This window comes from Musa acuminata, chromosome BXJ2-11, assembly GCF_036884655.1.
Source record: "Musa acuminata AAA Group cultivar baxijiao chromosome BXJ2-11, Cavendish_Baxijiao_AAA, whole genome shotgun sequence".
Taxonomy (NCBI): domain Eukaryota; kingdom Viridiplantae; phylum Streptophyta; class Magnoliopsida; order Zingiberales; family Musaceae; genus Musa; species Musa acuminata.
Genome location: NC_088348.1, coordinates 895326 through 914802, shown reverse-complemented (window position 1 = coordinate 914802; position 19477 = coordinate 895326). Strand labels below are relative to the sequence as shown.

The 19477-nt window shown below is 38.9% G+C and overlaps 3 protein-coding genes across 5 annotated transcripts; 2 read left to right on the top strand and 1 right to left on the bottom strand.

The window, feature by feature from the left end:
* The first annotated feature begins 1068 nt into the window (after positions 1-1068).
* On the top strand, positions 1069-2402 carry LOC135627686 (NEP1-interacting protein 2-like). The gene is made up of 5 exons (XM_065133858.1): positions 1069-1328; positions 1435-1613; positions 1698-1781; positions 1870-2034; positions 2110-2402. Exons 1-5 carry the CDS (start codon positions 1157-1159, stop codon positions 2230-2232), a joined length of 723 nt encoding a protein of 240 aa, XP_064989930.1. The 5' UTR covers positions 1069-1156; the 3' UTR covers positions 2233-2402.
* Positions 2403-2578: 176 nt separating this feature from the next.
* Positions 2579-7436, bottom strand: LOC135627685 (protein CHAPERONE-LIKE PROTEIN OF POR1, chloroplastic-like). Of its 2 annotated transcripts, XM_065133856.1 has the most exons (4): positions 7078-7436; positions 5795-6155; positions 4048-4219; positions 2579-2708 (listed from the first exon to the last, which is right to left on the bottom strand). In XM_065133856.1, exons 1-4 carry the CDS (start codon positions 7399-7401, stop codon positions 2594-2596), a joined length of 972 nt encoding a protein of 323 aa, XP_064989928.1. In that variant the 5' UTR covers positions 7402-7436; the 3' UTR covers positions 2579-2593. The 2 variants fall into 2 exon arrangements, with proteins under 2 accessions (XP_064989928.1, XP_064989929.1); XM_065133857.1 differs by lacking the exon at positions 2579-2708 and having other exon boundaries at positions 3970-4219; positions 7078-7434.
* A 4455-nt stretch (positions 7437-11891) lies between these two features.
* Positions 11892-17478, top strand: LOC103970117 (probable 26S proteasome non-ATPase regulatory subunit 3). 2 transcript variants are annotated; one of them, XM_009383765.3, is made up of 9 exons: positions 11892-12031; positions 12158-12267; positions 12397-12587; positions 15542-15679; positions 15770-15906; positions 16025-16079; positions 16149-16259; positions 16438-16677; positions 16753-17478. In XM_009383765.3, exons 2-9 carry the CDS (start codon positions 12186-12188, stop codon positions 17263-17265), a joined length of 1467 nt encoding a protein of 488 aa, XP_009382040.2. In that variant the 5' UTR covers positions 11892-12031; positions 12158-12185; the 3' UTR covers positions 17266-17478. The 2 variants fall into 2 exon arrangements, with proteins under 2 accessions (XP_009382040.2, XP_009382041.2); XM_009383766.3 differs by having other exon boundaries at positions 11920-12031; positions 12168-12267.
* The last annotated feature ends 1999 nt before the right edge of the window (positions 17479-19477 follow it).

Genomic DNA, 19477 nt, shown 5'->3' with positions numbered 1-19477 from the left:
ACCACCATATCTATCCATCATTGGGTGCATATGGGTGTACAACAAACTTCCTTAAGACTGATTCATGATACTTCTATGTGCCCTAGCTCAACCAATAATTCTCCTTTAGATCGTTATTATAATATTATTCCTGTTCAACATCACTATACTTCATCCTATTGCTACTATATAACTCTCTCATTCACCTATTCACTAAACCACTCTACATCATCAATTGCAGCTACATCCTTCATACCATAAGTGATACCCTTGTATTCTCCATAGTCAAGGAACACCATTGTGTATCAACCTAATCAAGTATATATCACTAATTTATCACAAACTCACATGTTATCAATACAACCTAATCATCCCACCGAGCTTAAACATCACATGATAAGATGCTCCAAAAATAATATATATATAAATCATGTTACATCCTTGATATCCACACCACCACCAGTTATTTACTTGAGCCTATAAAATAACATCTAAGCTCAAAAATCCTCTCATTAATATAAAGTCATATGTGATAAATATGATGCTTTACTTTATAGTGTCGTATGAATTCTTGTACCATCCAATCCTATACAAAATATTTGAATGTAAGCGAATCTTTTAGAGTAAACGAAACTAAGATGAATCGATTGCTAGATATAAAGCACGTGTGATATCTAAGTTGTCTCTCAAGTTACTACACATATGGTCATCAGAAATCCCTTCATGATCCACAAGTTGTAATTCCCCTAATGCCCTTATGCCACCTACCTCGCTGTAGAAAAGGGCTCGGGCCGCAGTTTGTCGGGCTTTGAGGCCCATCCGAGCCCAATAATCGAATTCGATGTCAAAATTTAATTGTAATAGTAAATTTAGGATCGCGTTGCATTCATTGATTCATTCAAAAACTGTGATGAAAGTCCAACTCGGAAGCGTGGTTTGACCAACTCGGTGCGTCTGAGAAACGACGACTACGACTCGCACAGCGGCAGGCGACGGGACGGTCGATAGAGTCAACGACGAACACGTCACAACATTAATTGCTCGACTCGCCTTTTTCCTCCTCACCTTCCTCTCCTTCCCCTCCCTCCTCTTCTTTCTCTTAGTCGTTAAGCATCCCCTCCCTATCACCACCACTATATCACAAGATCCCTCAGGAGCTGCTCTGCAACGGGACGCCATGGATGTCTTCTCTCGGTCTCCTTCTTCATCCTTTCGATCTTCTTCCTTCTCTTCTTCGTCTCCTTCTTCCTCTGCCAGGCGAGGGAGTCAGAGCAGAAGCAACCGGGGCACGGCCTCTAAAATAATCGAAAGGGTCATCTGTGCCACCCTCACCTGTGTCTTTGCAGTAGGTTGGTATTTTTTTTCCTACGCTTCTTCGTATTCTCAACCTCAACATCGCACGATCTACTCCTACCACGTCTTAGATCTTTTAATTCGGCTTCATGGCGTGTGCAGTTGGTTCGCTGGTAGGGGCGATCACAGGAGCTCTCATCGGCCTAGCCACCGAGAGCGGCTTACTGCGAGGAGCTGGAATCGGAGCTATCTCCGGGGCGGTTTTCGCTATCGAAGCTGTCGAATCATCTCTCGATCTGTGGAACTCCAGGGAGTCCGGAATTTGGAGCCTTCTCTATGTGGTGAGTCTCGAGTTCTTTTACGGAGAGGTTTGTCGTAGAACCATCGAATCATCACGTCAACTGACCGGACCGGGTCTTATGCAGATCGACATACTCTGTAGCCTCTTGAGCGGAAGAATTGTCCGGGAAAAGGTCGACCCAGCGATGCAGAGCGCAGTACAGAGTCAGGTACCTGCTCCTCACCGAGCTGCAGCGATCCAGAAGCTGACCATGTCGATGGATGCTAATCTCGTTCTTCGATGTTGCTCGAGTGCAGATGAGTGCTGCCGATCTACCTTCCATAGATAATTTCGATCTTTTTGCGACCGATAGTACCGGAGGACTGGCGATGGATACGGTGGAGAATCTCCCAAAGACCAACATCACCGCCGAGAATCTTGAAGCTGCAGGGGAGAGTCTCTGCTGCTCGGTGTGCCTACAGGTTAGTGTTTCCCGTCGATGCAACTTGTTGCAATCCGGCCAATGGGTTGAATGATCATTGACATTTTGGTTTCAGGACTTGCAAGTTGGAGAAACAGTGAGGAGATTACCCCATTGTCACCACATGTTCCATTTGCCGTGCATCGATGCTTGGCTCATCAGGCATGGATCATGTCCGCTTTGCAGAAGGGATATCTAGCTAGGTTCCTTTCCCTCTGTAAATTCCTAGGCTCGAGTAGTAGTATATCGATACTCCACGGTTCTTCTGCGTATTGTTACTTGGTGCTCACGTTTTGTTGTCTCACATCCTTGTGGATTGTGATTTGTGTCTCTACTCATTTTATGAGATATATTAGTTCATTTTGGACAGTGATCGCCTCTTCTCTATACATGGGTTTGATGGTAAGCTCGATCTTGTCAGGAAGAAAGATTGGATTCCTGAAGCAGATAACTCGTAGATTTATAAGGTTTTTGGGAGACTTGATAGTAAGTAGTCTCAGACAAGTAGATAAAAGCATCACGATGGAGCGAATTGACTATAGATATTAAAGGTGGAAGAATTAATCATAGCTCCCGCAGATTTGTTTTCGTCGACAGATGCATTGTTCCGATGCCCATGCAACAACACTAATGAATCTTGTCCTATTTCGATGAATATTCACGCGCTCAGAATGTCTACGAAAAACAAAAAAACATATCACAATTTATATTCTCAATTTACAAAAAAAACAAAAAACATATCACAATTTACATCCTCAATTTACAAAAAAGAAAAAACTTGTTAGTGGTACCTTTAGATCCTCAAGTTCAAGAATACCACAGTAATTAGAAGTTCTCATGCCATTAGTGGTGTAACTATGTGTCACTTTTTGAGTTAAGACTTCTTTCTTAGTAGAAGGAATTAGATAATAATTCCTACAAAGGTTGATTTGTGGGACAGAACATGAACTTCCACTATGCTTACAAAGGTTGGAAATAGTTTATGTGCTAGTACATATTTTGATAATGTACCCACCCATATGCTATCTAAAATATTCAACTTAACGAACGCTAATTATGATAATGGATTGCTGGTTTGAAATATATAAATATATATATTATCAAAAGTATGGTATGCAATTTCGAATACTATCGCTCGATATGTATCAGTGTATATCGATACGCGGACCACCCGCTATAAGACGATACCACTGCTACAGTGCTATAGTAAGAAGAAGAAATATTTAAAATCACTCGGTACCCCCTAGTGTACCGAGCGGTACATGATACCGTACCATACCAAACCAACCTCGAAATATGATACAGTATTACATATCTTGATCAAAAGTATATTTGATTTCATTATTAAGAGGTATTAACATCAATTATAATTTAAACATCTCCATAGTCAATTAAAAAAAAATCCCTAGATTACGATAACTAGTAATGGTTAAATTTTGATAGACAACAATACATATTCTCAACTGAATCAAAAAACCACTCCAATAAATTTTTACTTTAAATTTCCATTACAACATATGTAATTAAAAATGATTTAATACCATCATCAATAGTTATAATCATCATCAATGCAACAAAATACTAACCCAATAGATGAGCAACATTAACACCCAAAAACAAATCACATATAGAATCAAAATCTTTTAAGGCAAGCTTCGAAAGTCTAAAAAATTCTTTGAAAATGATTTTATGATGTTATTTCTATTTCCACACGAGTCTAGTAGTTATGGATCCTTAATTATATTAACTAAAATTATATCAAGATATGACTAATTTAAATCACCATAAACTTGGTTAAGTACAATCTCTTATGCAAAACAAGTCTTCTATATGATACAACCACTCAAATTCTTTTTTGAATATCTTCAATAATCATCATTGATGTATAATAATCATTTGTCATGAATATAAACTCAGAAAAATTGTGCAAGGCAGATTGAATTATCAAGTGCCATTTGATCGTTGATTCATAAATTCATATATCACAAAGCACAGAAGCATCTTTTGCACCTACCTTAGATACAGAGATACCAACAACTGTGAGAAGAGAATGAATTCGGTCACAATCACAGCTGGTGAATGAATGCCGTAGAAAGGAACTATATCGACCTGCAACCATTGTTCCACTGCTGATCCAATTACCGCGCCCACCACAAGGCCCCCGATAGTGATTACCGCTGCTTTTCCTGCAACAAAAATTTCATAAACCTCATTTCTAGATTCAGAAGATGCAGCAGCTTTAAAATTGCCATGAGAAGCTGACAAAGGCGTATAACGAAATAATCAGTGGCATCACCTGGATACCCAAAGCCTTCTACGAGGTTCGGTAGGTAATACATTATTACAAGTTACTTTGCATTTAGAAATGGAAAAAAGAAATATGCTGGCGAACAATAAACATAAGACCAGCATGATTTAAATTTTCAAATGCATTGGCAACCTATCTAACAGAGAGGAAAATCACCATGGATAAAAGGTTGACATCCTAAGCATCCACCTATTACATGGTCTTAGTGTATCTTGAAGGTTTGCTAATGCAGTCTGCTTTATATTCGCCGGAGTAAACTAAATGTAACCAAATTTTTGCTAGATGGCGAGTTCTTTGTTCTACTATTGATCTAGAACCATTCTATAATGAATGGCACATACAGAATATTTAGTTGGCTGCAAAACCATAACTGTCATGATTCAATTGAAAACATGTACTTTCCAAATCAATCAAAACCATTTTAATCCTTTTACAGTTATCCCAATTTACCCTCCTTGCCTTTCCAAGGCAATTCATCACTTTCCTAAATAAGCTAAATTTCGTTAGCTTCATAGATTATCAGACTTTCATCTTAAAATCACCAAATATCCATCATCATATCCTCATTTCTGTAACATTCATCTTGTTTCTTAGGGCCCTCATTCAACAGTTGACCTTCTGGCTGTAATAGTTTATTATTCTGTTGCTAGGAGCATCTACAGCCTGCCACTCATGAAGAATTTAAGATGACCATCCATCTCCCTTATCATTATGTATGTGTCAAGATATTCTCTCCAATATCTTGTGTGACAGGTCTTATATAGATAAACAAAGCCCTTTGTGTCTTTGTCCATTATACCTAAGCTCCTATTCCTAAATATGATAACAATAATGCACACTTTCATTCTACTAGCTTTGGGACACTTACACTTCAAGGCTTTACTCCTATAATCCTCATAAATCTTAAGCAACATTATCCAGATGGTTTCTTTGCATTGGAAACCTAAGAAGCACGAACACGTCCTTTTGGTGGACGTGTCCGACATGTGTTGGACACTCGCGTGCGACTTTGCACTCGCATGGCCCTCACACGTAAGAAAAAAAATATATGGAGATTGTCTGTCACAAGGAAACATATATCAATTATATCTAAATATTGTTAAATATTATTTGACGTACTCAATTTTTATTTTGGATATGTAAATTTAGATAATTTTAATTGCTTTAACTTATGTGATAATGATATTTATTTGTTCACATTGTTGAGTTTATAAAATTTAAATATAAATACTATAAAACTTATGTTAATTGAATATTATATACACATATATATTAAAAAATACATGTGCCCTTGTCATGTCTATGTCCTTAAAAAAAAAAAAATTGTCGTGTTGCCATGTCCATATTGTGTCATGTTCATGTCCCATGTCTGTCTCTTCTTCTTTGTAAGAAACATGTAACATGACACTTAACTAAAATAAAATAGGAAAATCAGAATATAGCAGCTACTTACCAAGGTTGATTCTCTTCTTTGACAAAAAGTACAAGGAAGCTCCAAAACTTGTAGCTAATATTAGCCCAGGAACATCAGCTCCAGTATATGGCCCTGCTGAAGCAGGAGAGGAGCCACTAACAAATGTGAGGACCATCAAAGCCCCATAAACACCAGCCTGTATGCCCAAACTGTTGGTAGATGGAGATTCAACAGAGACAGGAATGTTCTTGACTGTCTTCTGAAGCCACTCTGGCAAAGCACTTGTTCCTGTACTTCTTTTACGTCTAATATCGGCATATCTGATGTTACCATTTGCAACTTTGCCAGCTCTTCGTTGTGACAACCTCTGCATAAGCAACATGTCATATGCAGCTTCCACCTGAAACATAGTAAATAACATGACTTCAGGAGAAAACAATTGGCATAGGAACAAAAGTGCAGGATCATTTGCAATGAAACCTTAAAGAGCAACTGTCGTTCTGTAGGATTAAGCTTCTATTATGGAATTAAGGTAAAAGTACTCTTAAGGTTCTCCATTGGATCGATGACATGCAGATGAAAAAGACCGATCATATAAATCAATGAAGTTGGTCATACCCACAACTAGGAGCTAATAGGAAAACTATAAATGCAAGGAATTGTCTAAATTGTCATCTACGACAGACCGAGAGACTAATGGAATCCATTTATGGGTCCAGTCCACCCTAACAAGCAAACTGTTTCACCATGACCAAATCTACCCTCTTCCTTGAACATAAATAATTTCTCGTCACTTAAGCCTTTTAAACCCTACAAAGAAACATGTAAATCAATGAAGTCGATCATACCTACAACTAGAAGCTAAAAGGCAAACTATAAATGCAAGGAATTGTCTAAATTGTCATCTACCACATACCAAGAGACTAATGGAATCCATTTATGGGTCTAAGCCACCCTAACAAGCAAACTGTTTCGCCATGACCAAATCTACCCTCTTCCTTGAACATAAATCATTTCTTGTCACTTAAGCCTTTTAAACCCTACAAAGAGACATGTAAATCAATGAAGCAGATCATACCCACAACTAGAAGCTAATAGGAAAACTATAATTGCAAGGAATTGTCTAAATTGTCATCTACCATCGACCAAGAGATAATGGACTCCATTTATGGCTCCAATCCACCCTAACAAGCAAACTGTTTCGCCATGACCAAATCTACCCTCTTCCTTGAACATAAATCATTTCTCGTCACATTATCCTCTGCATTAAATTGTCACCGATATCAAATTCCATGTCGTCCTTGCACGAGAGGGCACCCAACCTGAGCGGCGGCTTCCATGTCGTCCTTGCACAACGTGAGAACGGCGTTCTTGGCGCGGAGGATGTCGTCGAAGGAGGCGCCTTCCGACACGCCGAGGAGCTTGAGCGCTCTCTCGACCGTCATCTCGTACGGGGCCGAAGAGTCGTCGGGTCTCGAACCAGCCGATGGCGGCCGGCGATCCGGGCAGCTCCGGTGGGGTAGGGTCACCGGCCCCCACCACCGGCTGCGCCGCCACCGCCGCGCGGCCCGGCGGGCGGCCACGGGTCCCTTCGGCGATGGGTTGCCGCAGAGGACAGGACCATTGAGAGAAAGAGCGGCTGCCATTCTCTCGTCTTCTCGCACCCTCTTTCTCAGTCAGTAGTTTCTATTGTTAATCTTTAGAGAACAAGAGATCATTAATTTGTGGGCCCTCTCGCGTGTTTTTGTTTTTGTTTCTTTGTTTCTAAAAGGGCAACGCTTAGATGGTGTTAAAAACAAAACCCCTGTTTGTTTTTGTTCTTTGTTTTCAAAAGCTCCACCACATCCTATCCGAATCGTCGCTAATTACAAATTATCATATTAACATTACGATCTTTATATTTAAAAAAATATATTATGATTCTTATAGTATTAAAAATTAAATAAATAATCTCGTTTGTTATAGTATTATTATCAACTACAACAAAAAAAAATATAACACGATATCACATATAAGATCGATATAAAAAATAATAAATAAAAAGATAATTTTAATATATTTTTATTTTATTAAAATTATCTTTTTTTATCAATAAAATTATTAAAACTGAAAAAAATATTAAAATTATCTTTTTATTCATCATTTTTGTATCGATCATGTCACGTGTTGTATTTTTTATCAATGAAACTAATGATATTAGGATAAATATAATTATTTATTTTATTTTTAAAACTATAAAGATCTTAATATAAAATTTTTAAGTAAAAAATCATGATACTAATAATATCGTATAATTAGGCTTTGAATAACAAACCCGTCACTTTGGACGGACGTATCACCACTGTATTTTCGGTTGAAGTGCTTTTTAAATTAGAAAACACAAGTGACATTTACATGTTGTTTTGTTTTTCCTCTCCACTGGCTTTTAATGATCCATGAGCTCCAAAGCGTCTCAGCCTCAACTTTGGAATATGTGATTTCGAAGATCCACAAGCTATTGGTTTTTGGTATAGTACAAAGAACATACATTTCTGCTCCTCTCAGATGAACTTTGTTGAATACTGGAAGGGAGTAAATTTCTTTTTTTTTTAGCGAAAAAATAATACAACTCAGATCATGTGTGTTAATATCTATCTTTAAAATCAAACTCAAATAGAGTTGTTGAGTTCACCGAAATATATAAGTTGAAGAGATCCGAACATCAATATCTTATCCTAAAGAAATGGATCAAAAGGGACGTTAGAAATGGACTTTTTCTCGTTGTTGAGCATTCCCTTGCTCTCAATTTTCTCCTCCATATATATATATATATATATATATAAGGAGTGTTCTGCCTTCCACCACCAACAAAGAGATCGAAGTAGAGCAAGGGGAGACAGACATGGGGAAGGTTGGTGCTGCTGCTCGAACAATGGGGGTGCTTTCTCTTCCTTCTTGGCTCCTTGTTCTCCGATGTGAAGGTTGAAGCACAGGAGCCAATCCCAGCCAAGATTGATGGGTTCGCATGCAACGGAGCTCCTGCATGGGGCCAGTCGGTGGATGGTGGAGGCCTTCTTCGACCCTTTGTGCCCCGACAACAGAGACTCCTGGCCTCCTCTCAAGCTGGCGTTACTGCACTACCCCGATCGCGTCTCCGTTGTCGTCCACCCCTTCCCTTTGCCGTTCTCTCTCTCGCTCTCTCTCTCTCATGTTTTGATCACTCATGCATCATAAAATGATGTATTCAGTAAACTAGTGGACAGTATCTCTTATCATACAGAAATCTACGTATCTACTACGTATGAGCACAACTTAGTTTGACTATAAGAGGTTTCATGGAAATTGGCTATTTACAAACAAATGCATAATGGTGTCACATAAAATCAGTTAAGTCCGTAATAAATGATATCAAAGTAAGACGAACACACTTAAAAATACTTAGCATGTAAATACGAAAAATCAAACAGGACTACATTGAGAATAGCCAATCACTTAAATGAGTGAATATCTAAGATTAGTATTCAGAGAAATAGTTAATCCTTCACGTAAGAGGCATCATAAAGACAAGTAAACTGGGAAGAACGTGTAGCACATAAAGATTATGATGGTTGAGTTTGAGTTACAACTCAACGTTGATAACCAAACTTAATTGTGCAGAAAGATAAGATGGGTTGCTCAACGATTAAATGAGTTATGCAAAGCTTACAAATATGAGAGGAATTATTAACTCAAAGGATTCGGTACTTACGCAAAGACTTATATGTGAATGATGGACTATCAGTGGATATCCCAACGTGATCGAAACTTAGCATCATAAAATATTAAAACTTTTTCCTCGATATGGGAAAGATACCTCTATATGAGGCTAAAGTGTATAGTAAGTTCAACATATTACTAAGCCTCGAGGAATGCAGTGGAAGGGTAGGGGTTATTGTATTAGCAAAGAGTCACAATATAGTAAGTGCAATTGTGGGGGCGGAGTAATATATAGTTCTTTTAGCAATGCAAATTAGTATAAAGGGATGGTGATATCTGAAACTTTCAAAGGAAGGATGTAACGAGAAATGTTAATCCAATGTAATATATATCCAGGAGGGAAAAGTTATGGTTCTTTAGAGGGAGAATCATATGCAACGATTCACATATGTTGAGGAGGGGTATCTCAAGACAATATTTTGAGGGGGGGGGGGTTGATATATTAGTGAAGAGTCACGATATAGTAAAGGCATTTGTAGGGGCGAAATAATGCATAATTCTTTCAACAAGGCGAAGTAGTATAAAGGGATGGTGGTATCTGAAATTCAAAGGAAGGATGCAAAGAGAAATGTTAATCCAATGAAATATATATCCAGGAGAGATAAGCTATGGTTCTCTAGAGAGAGAATCATGTGCAACGATTAGCATATGTTGAGGAAGGGTATCTCAAGATAATAACTTTATAAAGCTCAATAGATCAAGCGAGCAGTGAAGAGTTATCACATGACCTTATATGAGATAATGAGATAATAAGATCATGTAAGGGAGTGACCTAAGATAACACCAAACGAAAACACACTTAGAATCAATATAGAGATCAAATTTAATAAAGGGCTAACCTATGGAATGGTGGTCGCGAGAGCCACCATAAACTCAATTCAAATCGAAGAGTTGAGCAATTTGGGTAGAACTTAATGAAATATCCAAGTCACATGCATGAAGTCGACACAAAAGATGAAACATGGAGCAGAGACACAAAACTTTTGTTCGACAGAGGTCAAAGGCATAAATTCTTATAGAGACAAGAGTGAGATCATGTCATTTCATGAATTTTTTATTCTCATGGAGCAGACTCATCTTACATAGTGTCAAAATCGAAAGGAGTTTCGAGGCACATACATCTTATCTTGATAAAATATTTGATGAAGAAACTAAGATGACTCATGATGAAATTGGAGTTAAATGATCTTATATGAAACAAGAGGACTAAAAAACTTGTACTTTTAAATAATATGACATAGTATTATCTTTCTTCCCTTACGCTTATACTAAGGAATCATGAAAGTCTAAGATAATACATACTAGTACTATTCATGTATCAACAACAAACCTACTCCACAAGAAGAGGAAGAAGAGGGAATGTAACGACTTTTCGAGTTGAGAAAGATGCTGAATGGTGGAATACTCGATGTACATGTTGAGAGGATCAACTCCAATTGCAAGTGGAGCAGAAGAAAAAGATATAACGGAATGTCAAATCAGTAAGATATTTTAAAGAGTCTCAATTGTTAAATAGCATACAAGTATTCTTCTGTAAGAAATTTAACGTAAAAAAGATCGGGAAAATGATAGAATTTCCATCTGAAGAACGATTCCTCCCAGAAACGCAATATTCATAATTTACCTGCCGCGTGGTCGTTAGAGTGCTGGAAAGATGGGACAAACAGGAAGAGATGGAGTCGAACCCTCTTATCAGAAGCTGCGAACCTTCCCTCAACCTCTTTCGACGCTCCGATTCCATCCTACACTGCAGAGAATCAACAAGGAAGGGATACTTCACTCTTTCTCTTAGCTCAAAAGATTGGATTATAGATACAAAGAACAGAAAACCGGGAAGATCCGATTCCAAACGCGAGAGGAAGCGGAAGGCTGAATCTCGGCCTCCCGGTTCTCGGGATTGGAGTCGACGAGGTCGCGGAGACTCCTCCATAGCCGATCGGAGGAGGAGGATCTGATCGCAGGAGGAGCCTCGGAGGCCTCCATGGGATGGTCGACGAGGGGAGGAAAAGATCGAAATGGAGGAAGAGAGCGAAAGGTGATGCAACGGCCAGGGGATATGGTTGGAGAGATTAAACAGTGCTCGGGCCGTTGGGGAGAGCTTAATAGTTCCGTTAACGTTCGGATCTTTCCCGGACTCGCTTTATAATTCGTGTAACTTATCTTAGTGTGTGGATTCTCTCTGGTGGATTTTCAAAATTGGAAACATAACTATCTCTAGCGCGTACCATTGTCCGCTGGACTTGGTTATGCTTCAAGATTCGGGCCTCATCTCAGCCCACCACCTGTTGCTTCATGATTCGTGTAACATATCCTGTTGATTGTTCTGGTTAAACCCAACCAAACCGGAGTCCAAAGTTTTGCTGGGCGTTCATGTTAACCCGATCGATGTTGGACCGACCACAACATAGTTCGAGAGCACAAGTAAATCTATAACGAAGATGACAGAGGGAGAATACCCGACTTTGATTTCCTTGCGAAGAAAGCAACGACCGGTGACCTAACCCTAAGCTCCGCTCCCAGTGTCGTCCTCTTCACATTATCGTGAGATTCTCCCGATCCCTTGTCCATGGATCCCGCTTCGCTTCTGCGCTTTTCTCTGTCACTCTGATCTCTGATCTATCTTTCATCTTTTGTTTTTTCTACTATTCTTTTTCTGATATTTGGCAGTTCTTGAAAGCTGTCCTAAGGAGGAAAGATGACTGCCGATGTGGAGATGAAGGAGGTCCAGGCGCTGTCCATTTCCGTGTCCTCCGCCGCCGTCCCTTCTACTCTACAACGTGCGAATGCTGACTGGAAAGATAAAAAGAGAGAGAGAGAGAGATCTTTCATTGAATTCCATGCAGTTTGTTCGCGTTCTTTGTTTTTTTCTGAAAAGATTGTGATTTTGTGGTGTGAGATGGGTTCAGATTTGAAGGAGATCGCATCCCTGATTGAGACTGGCGCTCAGGCCAAGGAGGTGCGCCGGATCGTTCGTGCGGTGCGCCTCACGATGATGCTCCGCCGAAAGCTCAGGGCATCCGTGATATCCGCGTTTCTTGGCCACGTCCTCACCCCAGGCTCCGAGGTGCTTGCTAAGCTTTCCTCCTATCTTCCCAAGGTATTTTTTCTTGGTTTTTACTCTTTGCATAAATGATCTTCGTGTTACAGTGTATTATTGCAGCGAAGTATTGGTTGCGGAGATCCACTTTGGCTGTTAAAATATTCTGTTTAAGATTGTAAGATAACTGGTTTTTGCTTGTGTATGCTAGCAGAAAACATCTAATTGGGCGCAAAAATGACATTTTTCAGTCATTGACATTTATCAGAAGCATCATGCTAGATTTTGTGCTAGTGTTTGATGAAAAACATAAATTCTACTGGATGTTGAATGCTGAACGGTTGTTGGCTATGGAATGGTGCATGATATATCACAGTAGAATAAGTGGGATGGTTTTTGGTTATTGAGGACACTTGATGTTTGGAGCTTGTAATTTGGATTTGGAAGTTGGAAGTTGGAAGTTGGATGGAGAAGAGTTCTTAAGTTATAGTTAGTAATTCATAACATCATTGACGTTGCCAACTATAGCTAACTCGATGCAAATCTTAGTTGATTTGGACTATTCTCAGCTAGAACCTGTGTGATGTGGCTGTGGATTGCCTTTGAATGCCGAATATGGAGAAAACACCTGGACCTGATGAGGAACAAATTCCTTAAAACTTGACCAACTAGACATGATACCTGGTTTACTGTTTCACAATTCAAGTTCTGTGTAGGCTGATCTTGATATAGGACTTTCAGGTGTGAAGGCCTATTATTATCCAAGTAGGTCTCAGACTCAAGAGGTAATGACCTTAATGGTGGAAATCATGATTGGTTTCAAGTTGATCTATTACAAAAAATCTACGCTTAATATTATTAAATCTAAAAGTCTTTCTTCTTCTGCATCAATTTTCATCTTGTTAAGTCCATCCATGTTGATTTGAATTGATCCCTTTAAACATCAACCAGTATAGGCCTTCTCTAGGTAATTTCACACTTAACCAGTTGATTTGGTCTGACTCTATCAAATTTGGTCATTTTCTATCATTATTTTAACAATTCTGGTCATTAGAACCAGAATTTTCCTATGTGAAAGCCCATTTGATATTGTTTATGTGAAATCTTATCCTGATTCAATTTTGCAGCAAACCATGATACAGAAGGTTAGACATACTGAGTGTGTAACATTAAGTAATTGTGAACCACAAATTTCACTTTTAGGCCATGTATCAACTTGATAGGTGCCTTCATATGTTCCTTCTTTCACCTATTTTTCACTTAAAGTCAATGTATATTTTTCTTAGTTTCCAGGAGACAGATATCATTTTTAACCCAATTTTGTTGCTTGAGTCTACTTTTCTCTAGACTTATTTTGCTCGTGTTTCCCATCAAATTGTTTTAACTATTTGGAAGTTACTTGGAACATATATATATGTATATATATTTCAAACCATTCCCACTTTTTGTTTTTTCCTTAAAAAATGTTTGTGTTTTAATTTAATTCTTATGTGATGCCTTTAACTTTGGCTACAATGTTTAGATCATTTTATATCAATTTGTCATGATGCAGACAACTGGGCATGGCAATTGACATACAACATGTAAATTCTAGGGAAAATGGCTTGGGTACATAATATGAGAAGAAACAATCAGTAGGTCCTTGTTTGGATGGTTTCTTAATAATAAGCTTGAAAGCAAGTTTGAGATCAGATGTATGACCTATTAATATTTCTCTCGTTGCATTGTCATGTAAGAAGATTTAAAAGAGATTGATGAGTGTATTACTGTTAATTTGAGCTTAATCACTTTGAGGTCGTTTAGACTTAACAAGTTAATGAGTCAATTATCTATCAGGTTAGGTTCTAACAAATAGTATCAGAGCTAGTCTAGTATTGAAAATTTGGAAATGGTGAGGGATCCATGTAGCAAAAGGTTGCTTGTGGATGGGGCTAAAGACACATCATGGATCTTGTGCACTATGTTGGGATTTGATTCTGGGCTATATTAGTCCTTGACAAGGATGACAAGTTGTTTGAAGATTGTAGTACCTGACATCAAAAGTGGGAGAATACTTAAGTTGGTCTACAAGGGCTTAATGTGTACTATAATTAACTTGTGATTAAGCATTATGGTTTTTGTGTTAACAAGTTTGGTGAGGAGTGCATTAAATGAGCCTTGATAAAAATTATAAGGTTGTCATTGTTTCTGTTCTTGTTAGTATTAGTTGCAACGAAAGCTGCATTACAGATATGATGGGCTGCACTATTTAGCTGTTGCATAATGTTGAATCTGATTGTTTTTTATTTCTAAAAAAATGTTTGGCATTATATGTTGCTCATCAGGGCTAAATTCAATGTCCGTAGGTCATTAATGAGTATGTCTCTTGAGTTGAACCTTTATTCAAATAAATTTGGTCTTATGTATTTCCCTTTTGAGTTAAAACTTTACTCAACATCTATTGGTCATAGTTTTGGTTCGTAGGAAGAACCCTTTTAATTTTGTCGCCAACTTAGATGTTGTATTAACAAATGAAGTCATCTTCAACTAAACCTTGGCAGTTTCTTATCCTTATGCATTCTAGCAAGCAAATTATACTATGATAAACTTATAATTGTACTGCAGTAGAGCACTTCTTTTTTTGGTGCATGAACATTATTTAAAGCTGCAGGAACCTTTGAATGCATGAACATCAAAGCTGCACTTCTGAAAATGCTTACTGTTGATTTGGAAATGTGATCTCTGGAGACATTTGTTTGTGATGTTAAATGATGCTTGATCTGCAAAGTTTTTACTTCATTGAAGTAGATAGCACCTTCATTTCTTTCAAAAGTAAAGAATATTGAAAATGATTAAAAAAATTGTCAGAAATTATTGATACGCTTTTATCTCCTTTTATAGAGGTTGTGCTAGATAGATGTTCTTCATTATGCATGGATTTCGTTCATGATGCTTCAAGGCAGAGGTCACTGATCACTTTGTGCATCTTGAAAGTTTGACTAATTTAGGTTGTCTTTTTTTTTTTCTCTTTAAAGACCGATGAGCATGAAATGGATTTGGACACAGCAGCATCAGCAGTTCAAGGTCCTGCCAAGCATTCTATACCAGAGCTTGAAATTTACTGTTACTTGCTTGTTCTCATATTTCTGATTGACCAAAAGAGATATGATGAGGTGATTTTTTTGCATCGTTGGTCCCTTCAATTCCTTGTTGAAATTGCATAGATGATTTTTGTTGATCTTTTTGAACCTTATGTGGACCAGGCTAAAGCATGTTCTTCTGCTAGCATTGCTCGCTTAAGGAATGTGAACCGAAGAGCTGTGGATGTTATAGCTGCTCGTCTGTACTTCTATTATTCATTCACCTATGAACTCACAAATAATCTTGCTGAAATTCGTGGGTATGTATAAATCAACTTATATATCCTCATGAAATTACACTTATCTGGTGGAAATATGTAGGGCTGTTCAGAGTTTTGGAATATGCTGATGGTTTATAGCTTCATTTTTTCCCATCAGGACCCTTCTTGCATTGCATAGGATGGCGACCTTACGGCGTGATGAGTTGGGTCAGGTTTGTTGGTTGGCAACAGGATATATACTCTGAAAGTTCATACACTCTAAGCAAAACAGTTGGTTGCAGGAAACCCTCCTCAACCTTCTACTTCGCAATTATCTCCACTACAACTTGTACGATCAGGCAGAGAAGCTGAGGTCAAAAGCACCACGCTTTGAAGCACACTCGAATCAGCAGGTAAAAACGTCTTAGAACGTAATGTTCTCAGCTTTGGCCATCATTCAAATTGTTTTCCTTCTTGGGTTTATATTATTCTCCTTCGAGAATATTTATGACATTTATGTATTTGTATGACAACATTTATTATTCTAGACTCATAATCGTACTGTGGATGCTTTCTGTGGTTTTCCTGCAGTTCTGTCGTTACCTGTTCTACCTTGGAAAAATAAGAACCATTCAGTTGGAATACACGGATGCCAAAGAGAGCCTCCTGCAAGCTGCTCGGAAAGCACCAGTTGCTGCACGTGGCTTTCGAATCCAGTGCAACAAGTGGGCTGTCATTGTTCGATTGCTTCTTGGTGAGATTCCTGAAAGAACTGTTTTCATGCAGAAAGGCATGAAGAAGGCTTTAACACCATACTTTGAGCTTACTAATGTGAGTATTTGCTGACTGAGAAACATTACTGATTCACAAGCCTAATTATTGAGAGTTTTATCTTTTGTGTTTTAGGCTGTGCGGATTGGAGATTTGGAGCTATTTAGAATTGTTGCAGATAAATTTTCTGGAACTTTCAATTCAGATAGGATCCACAATCTAATTGTCAGACTACGCCACAATGTGATAAGGACTGGACTCCGCAACATTAGCATTTCATACTCTCGGATTTCCCTTGCGGATGTAGCTAGAAAACTGAGATTGGACTCTGAGAATCCTGTGGCTGATGCAGAGAGCATAGTAGCCAAAGCCATTAGAGATGGGGCAGTAGATGCAATTATCGATCATGCCAATGGATGGATGGTGTCTAAGGAAACTGGGAATGTCTACTCAACCACTGAACCTCAAATCGCATTCAATTCCAGGATTGCCTTTTGCCTCAACATGCACAATGAAGCTGTAAGAGCACTGAGGTTCCCACCAAACTCCAACAAGGAGAAAGAAAGCGAAGAAAAGAGGCGGGAGAGGCAACAGCAAGAGCAGGAGCTTGCTAAGCATATTGCCGAGGAAGATGATGGTGACTTTTAGTCATTTCTCTTGAAAGTAATTCAAGTGCCTTGGGTGCACCTGTTTTGGAAGTTGAATTACTTGAAGAGATTGTTTTATTATTTCAAAATGCTTTTGTCTTGCACTGATCCTAGTCAATTCCTTTTGAAAATGCTGAATTTATTACATCATTTCCTTTATTAAAGTTGTGCTTGATGATGCCTCTGACTGCAGAGGAGTAATTATTTTCTTTTAGTTTGCACTGAGCATGGTTCTTCCTCTGTATTATGTCATATTATGAGATTGGGACAATGTCGTATTATGTCAGTTTTCATGGTTGTAACAAGTAGAATTGCACTCGATGCCAGTAGTTAAAGCCTCATTTATGATGATATAACTCGAAATACTAGCTTGAGCCTCGTTGATCCGGTGATGTGATCTTTTAGTGTTTGTTGAAGACTACTTAAAGCTATTTTATTTCCTGTCGTGGATATCCCTACTGTTGTTTCTTTTTGCCTTTTTTCCGTCTTTGTGATGCGTGAAAATGATCGAAGAAATTGCATGCTGAAAACATGTCGACTGCTTGATTTCGTTCAGCTTCTTTAACTTGTTTCTGTCCATGGGATTAACATTCAAACTAAGGTGTCGCAGACAAACATCTATTCTAAAGAGTTCAACACTTCAACTGAGTTGATCTCACTAAGTGTTTTCTCGTCATTTTGATCAAATCAAATTAAAAGTAGCCAACTATATAGTTCGTATTTTGGTGCTCCATTTGTACGTACATAATAAATCATGGTGACTCAGTACTGAAGAAGACTGGTCAAGTGAGGTTTGCTCAACCTACCTAATGTCCACCTCATGACCAAAATTAACCTACCTAATGCATCCGACATTGGCAATCAAAATCACATTAGTGCCGACGTTATATGTGTTAGGATCGAGAGCACTAAGAGGGGGGGGGGGGTGAATTAGTGCAGCGGAAATCTTACAGCAATTTAAAAGCTAAAGCTGCGTTCGTCCGATAAAAAGTGATTTCGATATAAAAGCAGAATCACAGTGCAGTTTGCGTCTAAGCGCAGTTTTGCGTCTAAGCGCAGTTTGCGTCTAAACACAGTTTGCGTCTAAGCGCAGTTTGCGTCTAAGCACAGTTTGCGTCTAAGCACAGTTTGCGTCTAAACGCAGTTTTACGTTCAAACGCAGTTTTACGTCAAAACGCAGTTTTACGTCTAAACGCAGTTTTGCGTCTAAACGCAGTTTTGCGTCTAAACGCAGTTTTACGTCTAAACGCAGTTTTGCGTCTAAACGCAGTTTTACGTCTAAACGTAATTTTACGTCTAAATGTAGTTTTGCGTCTAAAAGCAGTTTTGAACCTTGAAAAGCATTTTACGTCGAAAGCAATTTGCAGTTATAAATGGAATCCGAATGTAAGCGTAAACTGCAGTGTGAAGATCGTACGAAAACACGATTTACGTTTGAATGCAGATTCTGAAAGATCAGAGCTTAGAAATTCGTTCGTAAAGGCGCAGAGGGCAGTAGCAATGTAGGAGGTTTGCAGTAATGATAAAGTGCTCAAGGTAAAAGCAAACCAGAGATTTAGAGTGGTTCGGTCAGTCTTGACCTACTCCACTTTTGGCTTCCTCCTCCGACGAGGTCACCGACGTCAACTAGCTGCCTTCCTTCAATGGGCGAAGGCTAACTGCCCTTTTACAGTTTCTCTCCTTTTGACAGGCTCAGGAGACAACCTTTATAGATCCTTTCTCTCCTCTCTTTACAACTCAAGACTTGAAGAACAGAAGGAGGAGAACTTTAGGACTTTACACAAATTTGAGCTCTTAGAATCACTGAAAAGATCAAGAATTCGGTGTGGATCTGTGTCTCTTCAGTGCTGAATGGGTGGGGTATTTATAGGCCCCAACCCAGTTCAAATTTGGAGCTCAAAACGATCAAATCGATCAAATCCCAGAATTCTGGGATCAGGCGGTTGCACCTCTTGACTGGAGAGGTGGCACCGCCTGGCAGAGCTCGACGACTGAGCTCAGGCGATTGCACCTCTCTGCCAGAGCTCGAAGACTGAGCTCGATGGTTGCACCGCCTGGCAGAGCTCGAAGACTGAGCTCGGTGGTTGCACCGCCTGGCAGAGCTCGAAGTCTGAGCTCGGTGGTTGCATCACCTAGCAGAGCTCGAAACTGAGCTCAGGCTGATGCACCTCTCTGCCAGAGCTCGAAGACTGAGCTCGATGGTTGCATCACCT

Excerpts from the sequence above, each read along its gene's own strand:
- LOC135627686 (XM_065133858.1), top strand. The coding sequence starts at position 1,157 with ATGGATGTCTTCTCTCGGTCTCCTTCTTCATCCTTTCGATCTTCTTCC. Across the intron at positions 1,329-1,434 it reads CACCTGTGTCTTTGCAGTAG|TTGGTTCGCTGGTAGGGGCG; the intron begins GTTGGTATTTTT and ends TGGCGTGTGCAG. Across the intron at positions 1,782-1,869 it reads AGAGCGCAGTACAGAGTCAG|ATGAGTGCTGCCGATCTACC; the intron begins GTACCTGCTCCT and ends GCTCGAGTGCAG.
- LOC135627685 (XM_065133856.1), bottom strand. The coding sequence starts at position 7,401 with ATGGCAGCCGCTCTTTCTCTCAATGGTCCTGTCCTCTGCGGCAACCCA. Across the intron at positions 6,156-7,077 it reads ACATGGAAGCCGCCGCTCAG|GTGGAAGCTGCATATGACAT; the intron begins GTTGGGTGCCCT and ends ACTATGTTTCAG. Across the intron at positions 4,220-5,794 it reads AAAGAAGAGAATCAACCTTG|GAAAAGCAGCGGTAATCACT; the intron begins GTAAGTAGCTGC and ends TTTTTGTTGCAG.
- LOC103970117 (XM_009383765.3), top strand. The coding sequence starts at position 12,186 with ATGACTGCCGATGTGGAGATGAAGGAGGTCCAGGCGCTGTCCATTTCC. Across the intron at positions 12,588-15,541 it reads TTTCCTCCTATCTTCCCAAG|ACCGATGAGCATGAAATGGA; the intron begins GTATTTTTTCTT and ends TTCTCTTTAAAG. Across the intron at positions 16,080-16,148 it reads GGCGTGATGAGTTGGGTCAG|GAAACCCTCCTCAACCTTCT; the intron begins GTTTGTTGGTTG and ends AGTTGGTTGCAG.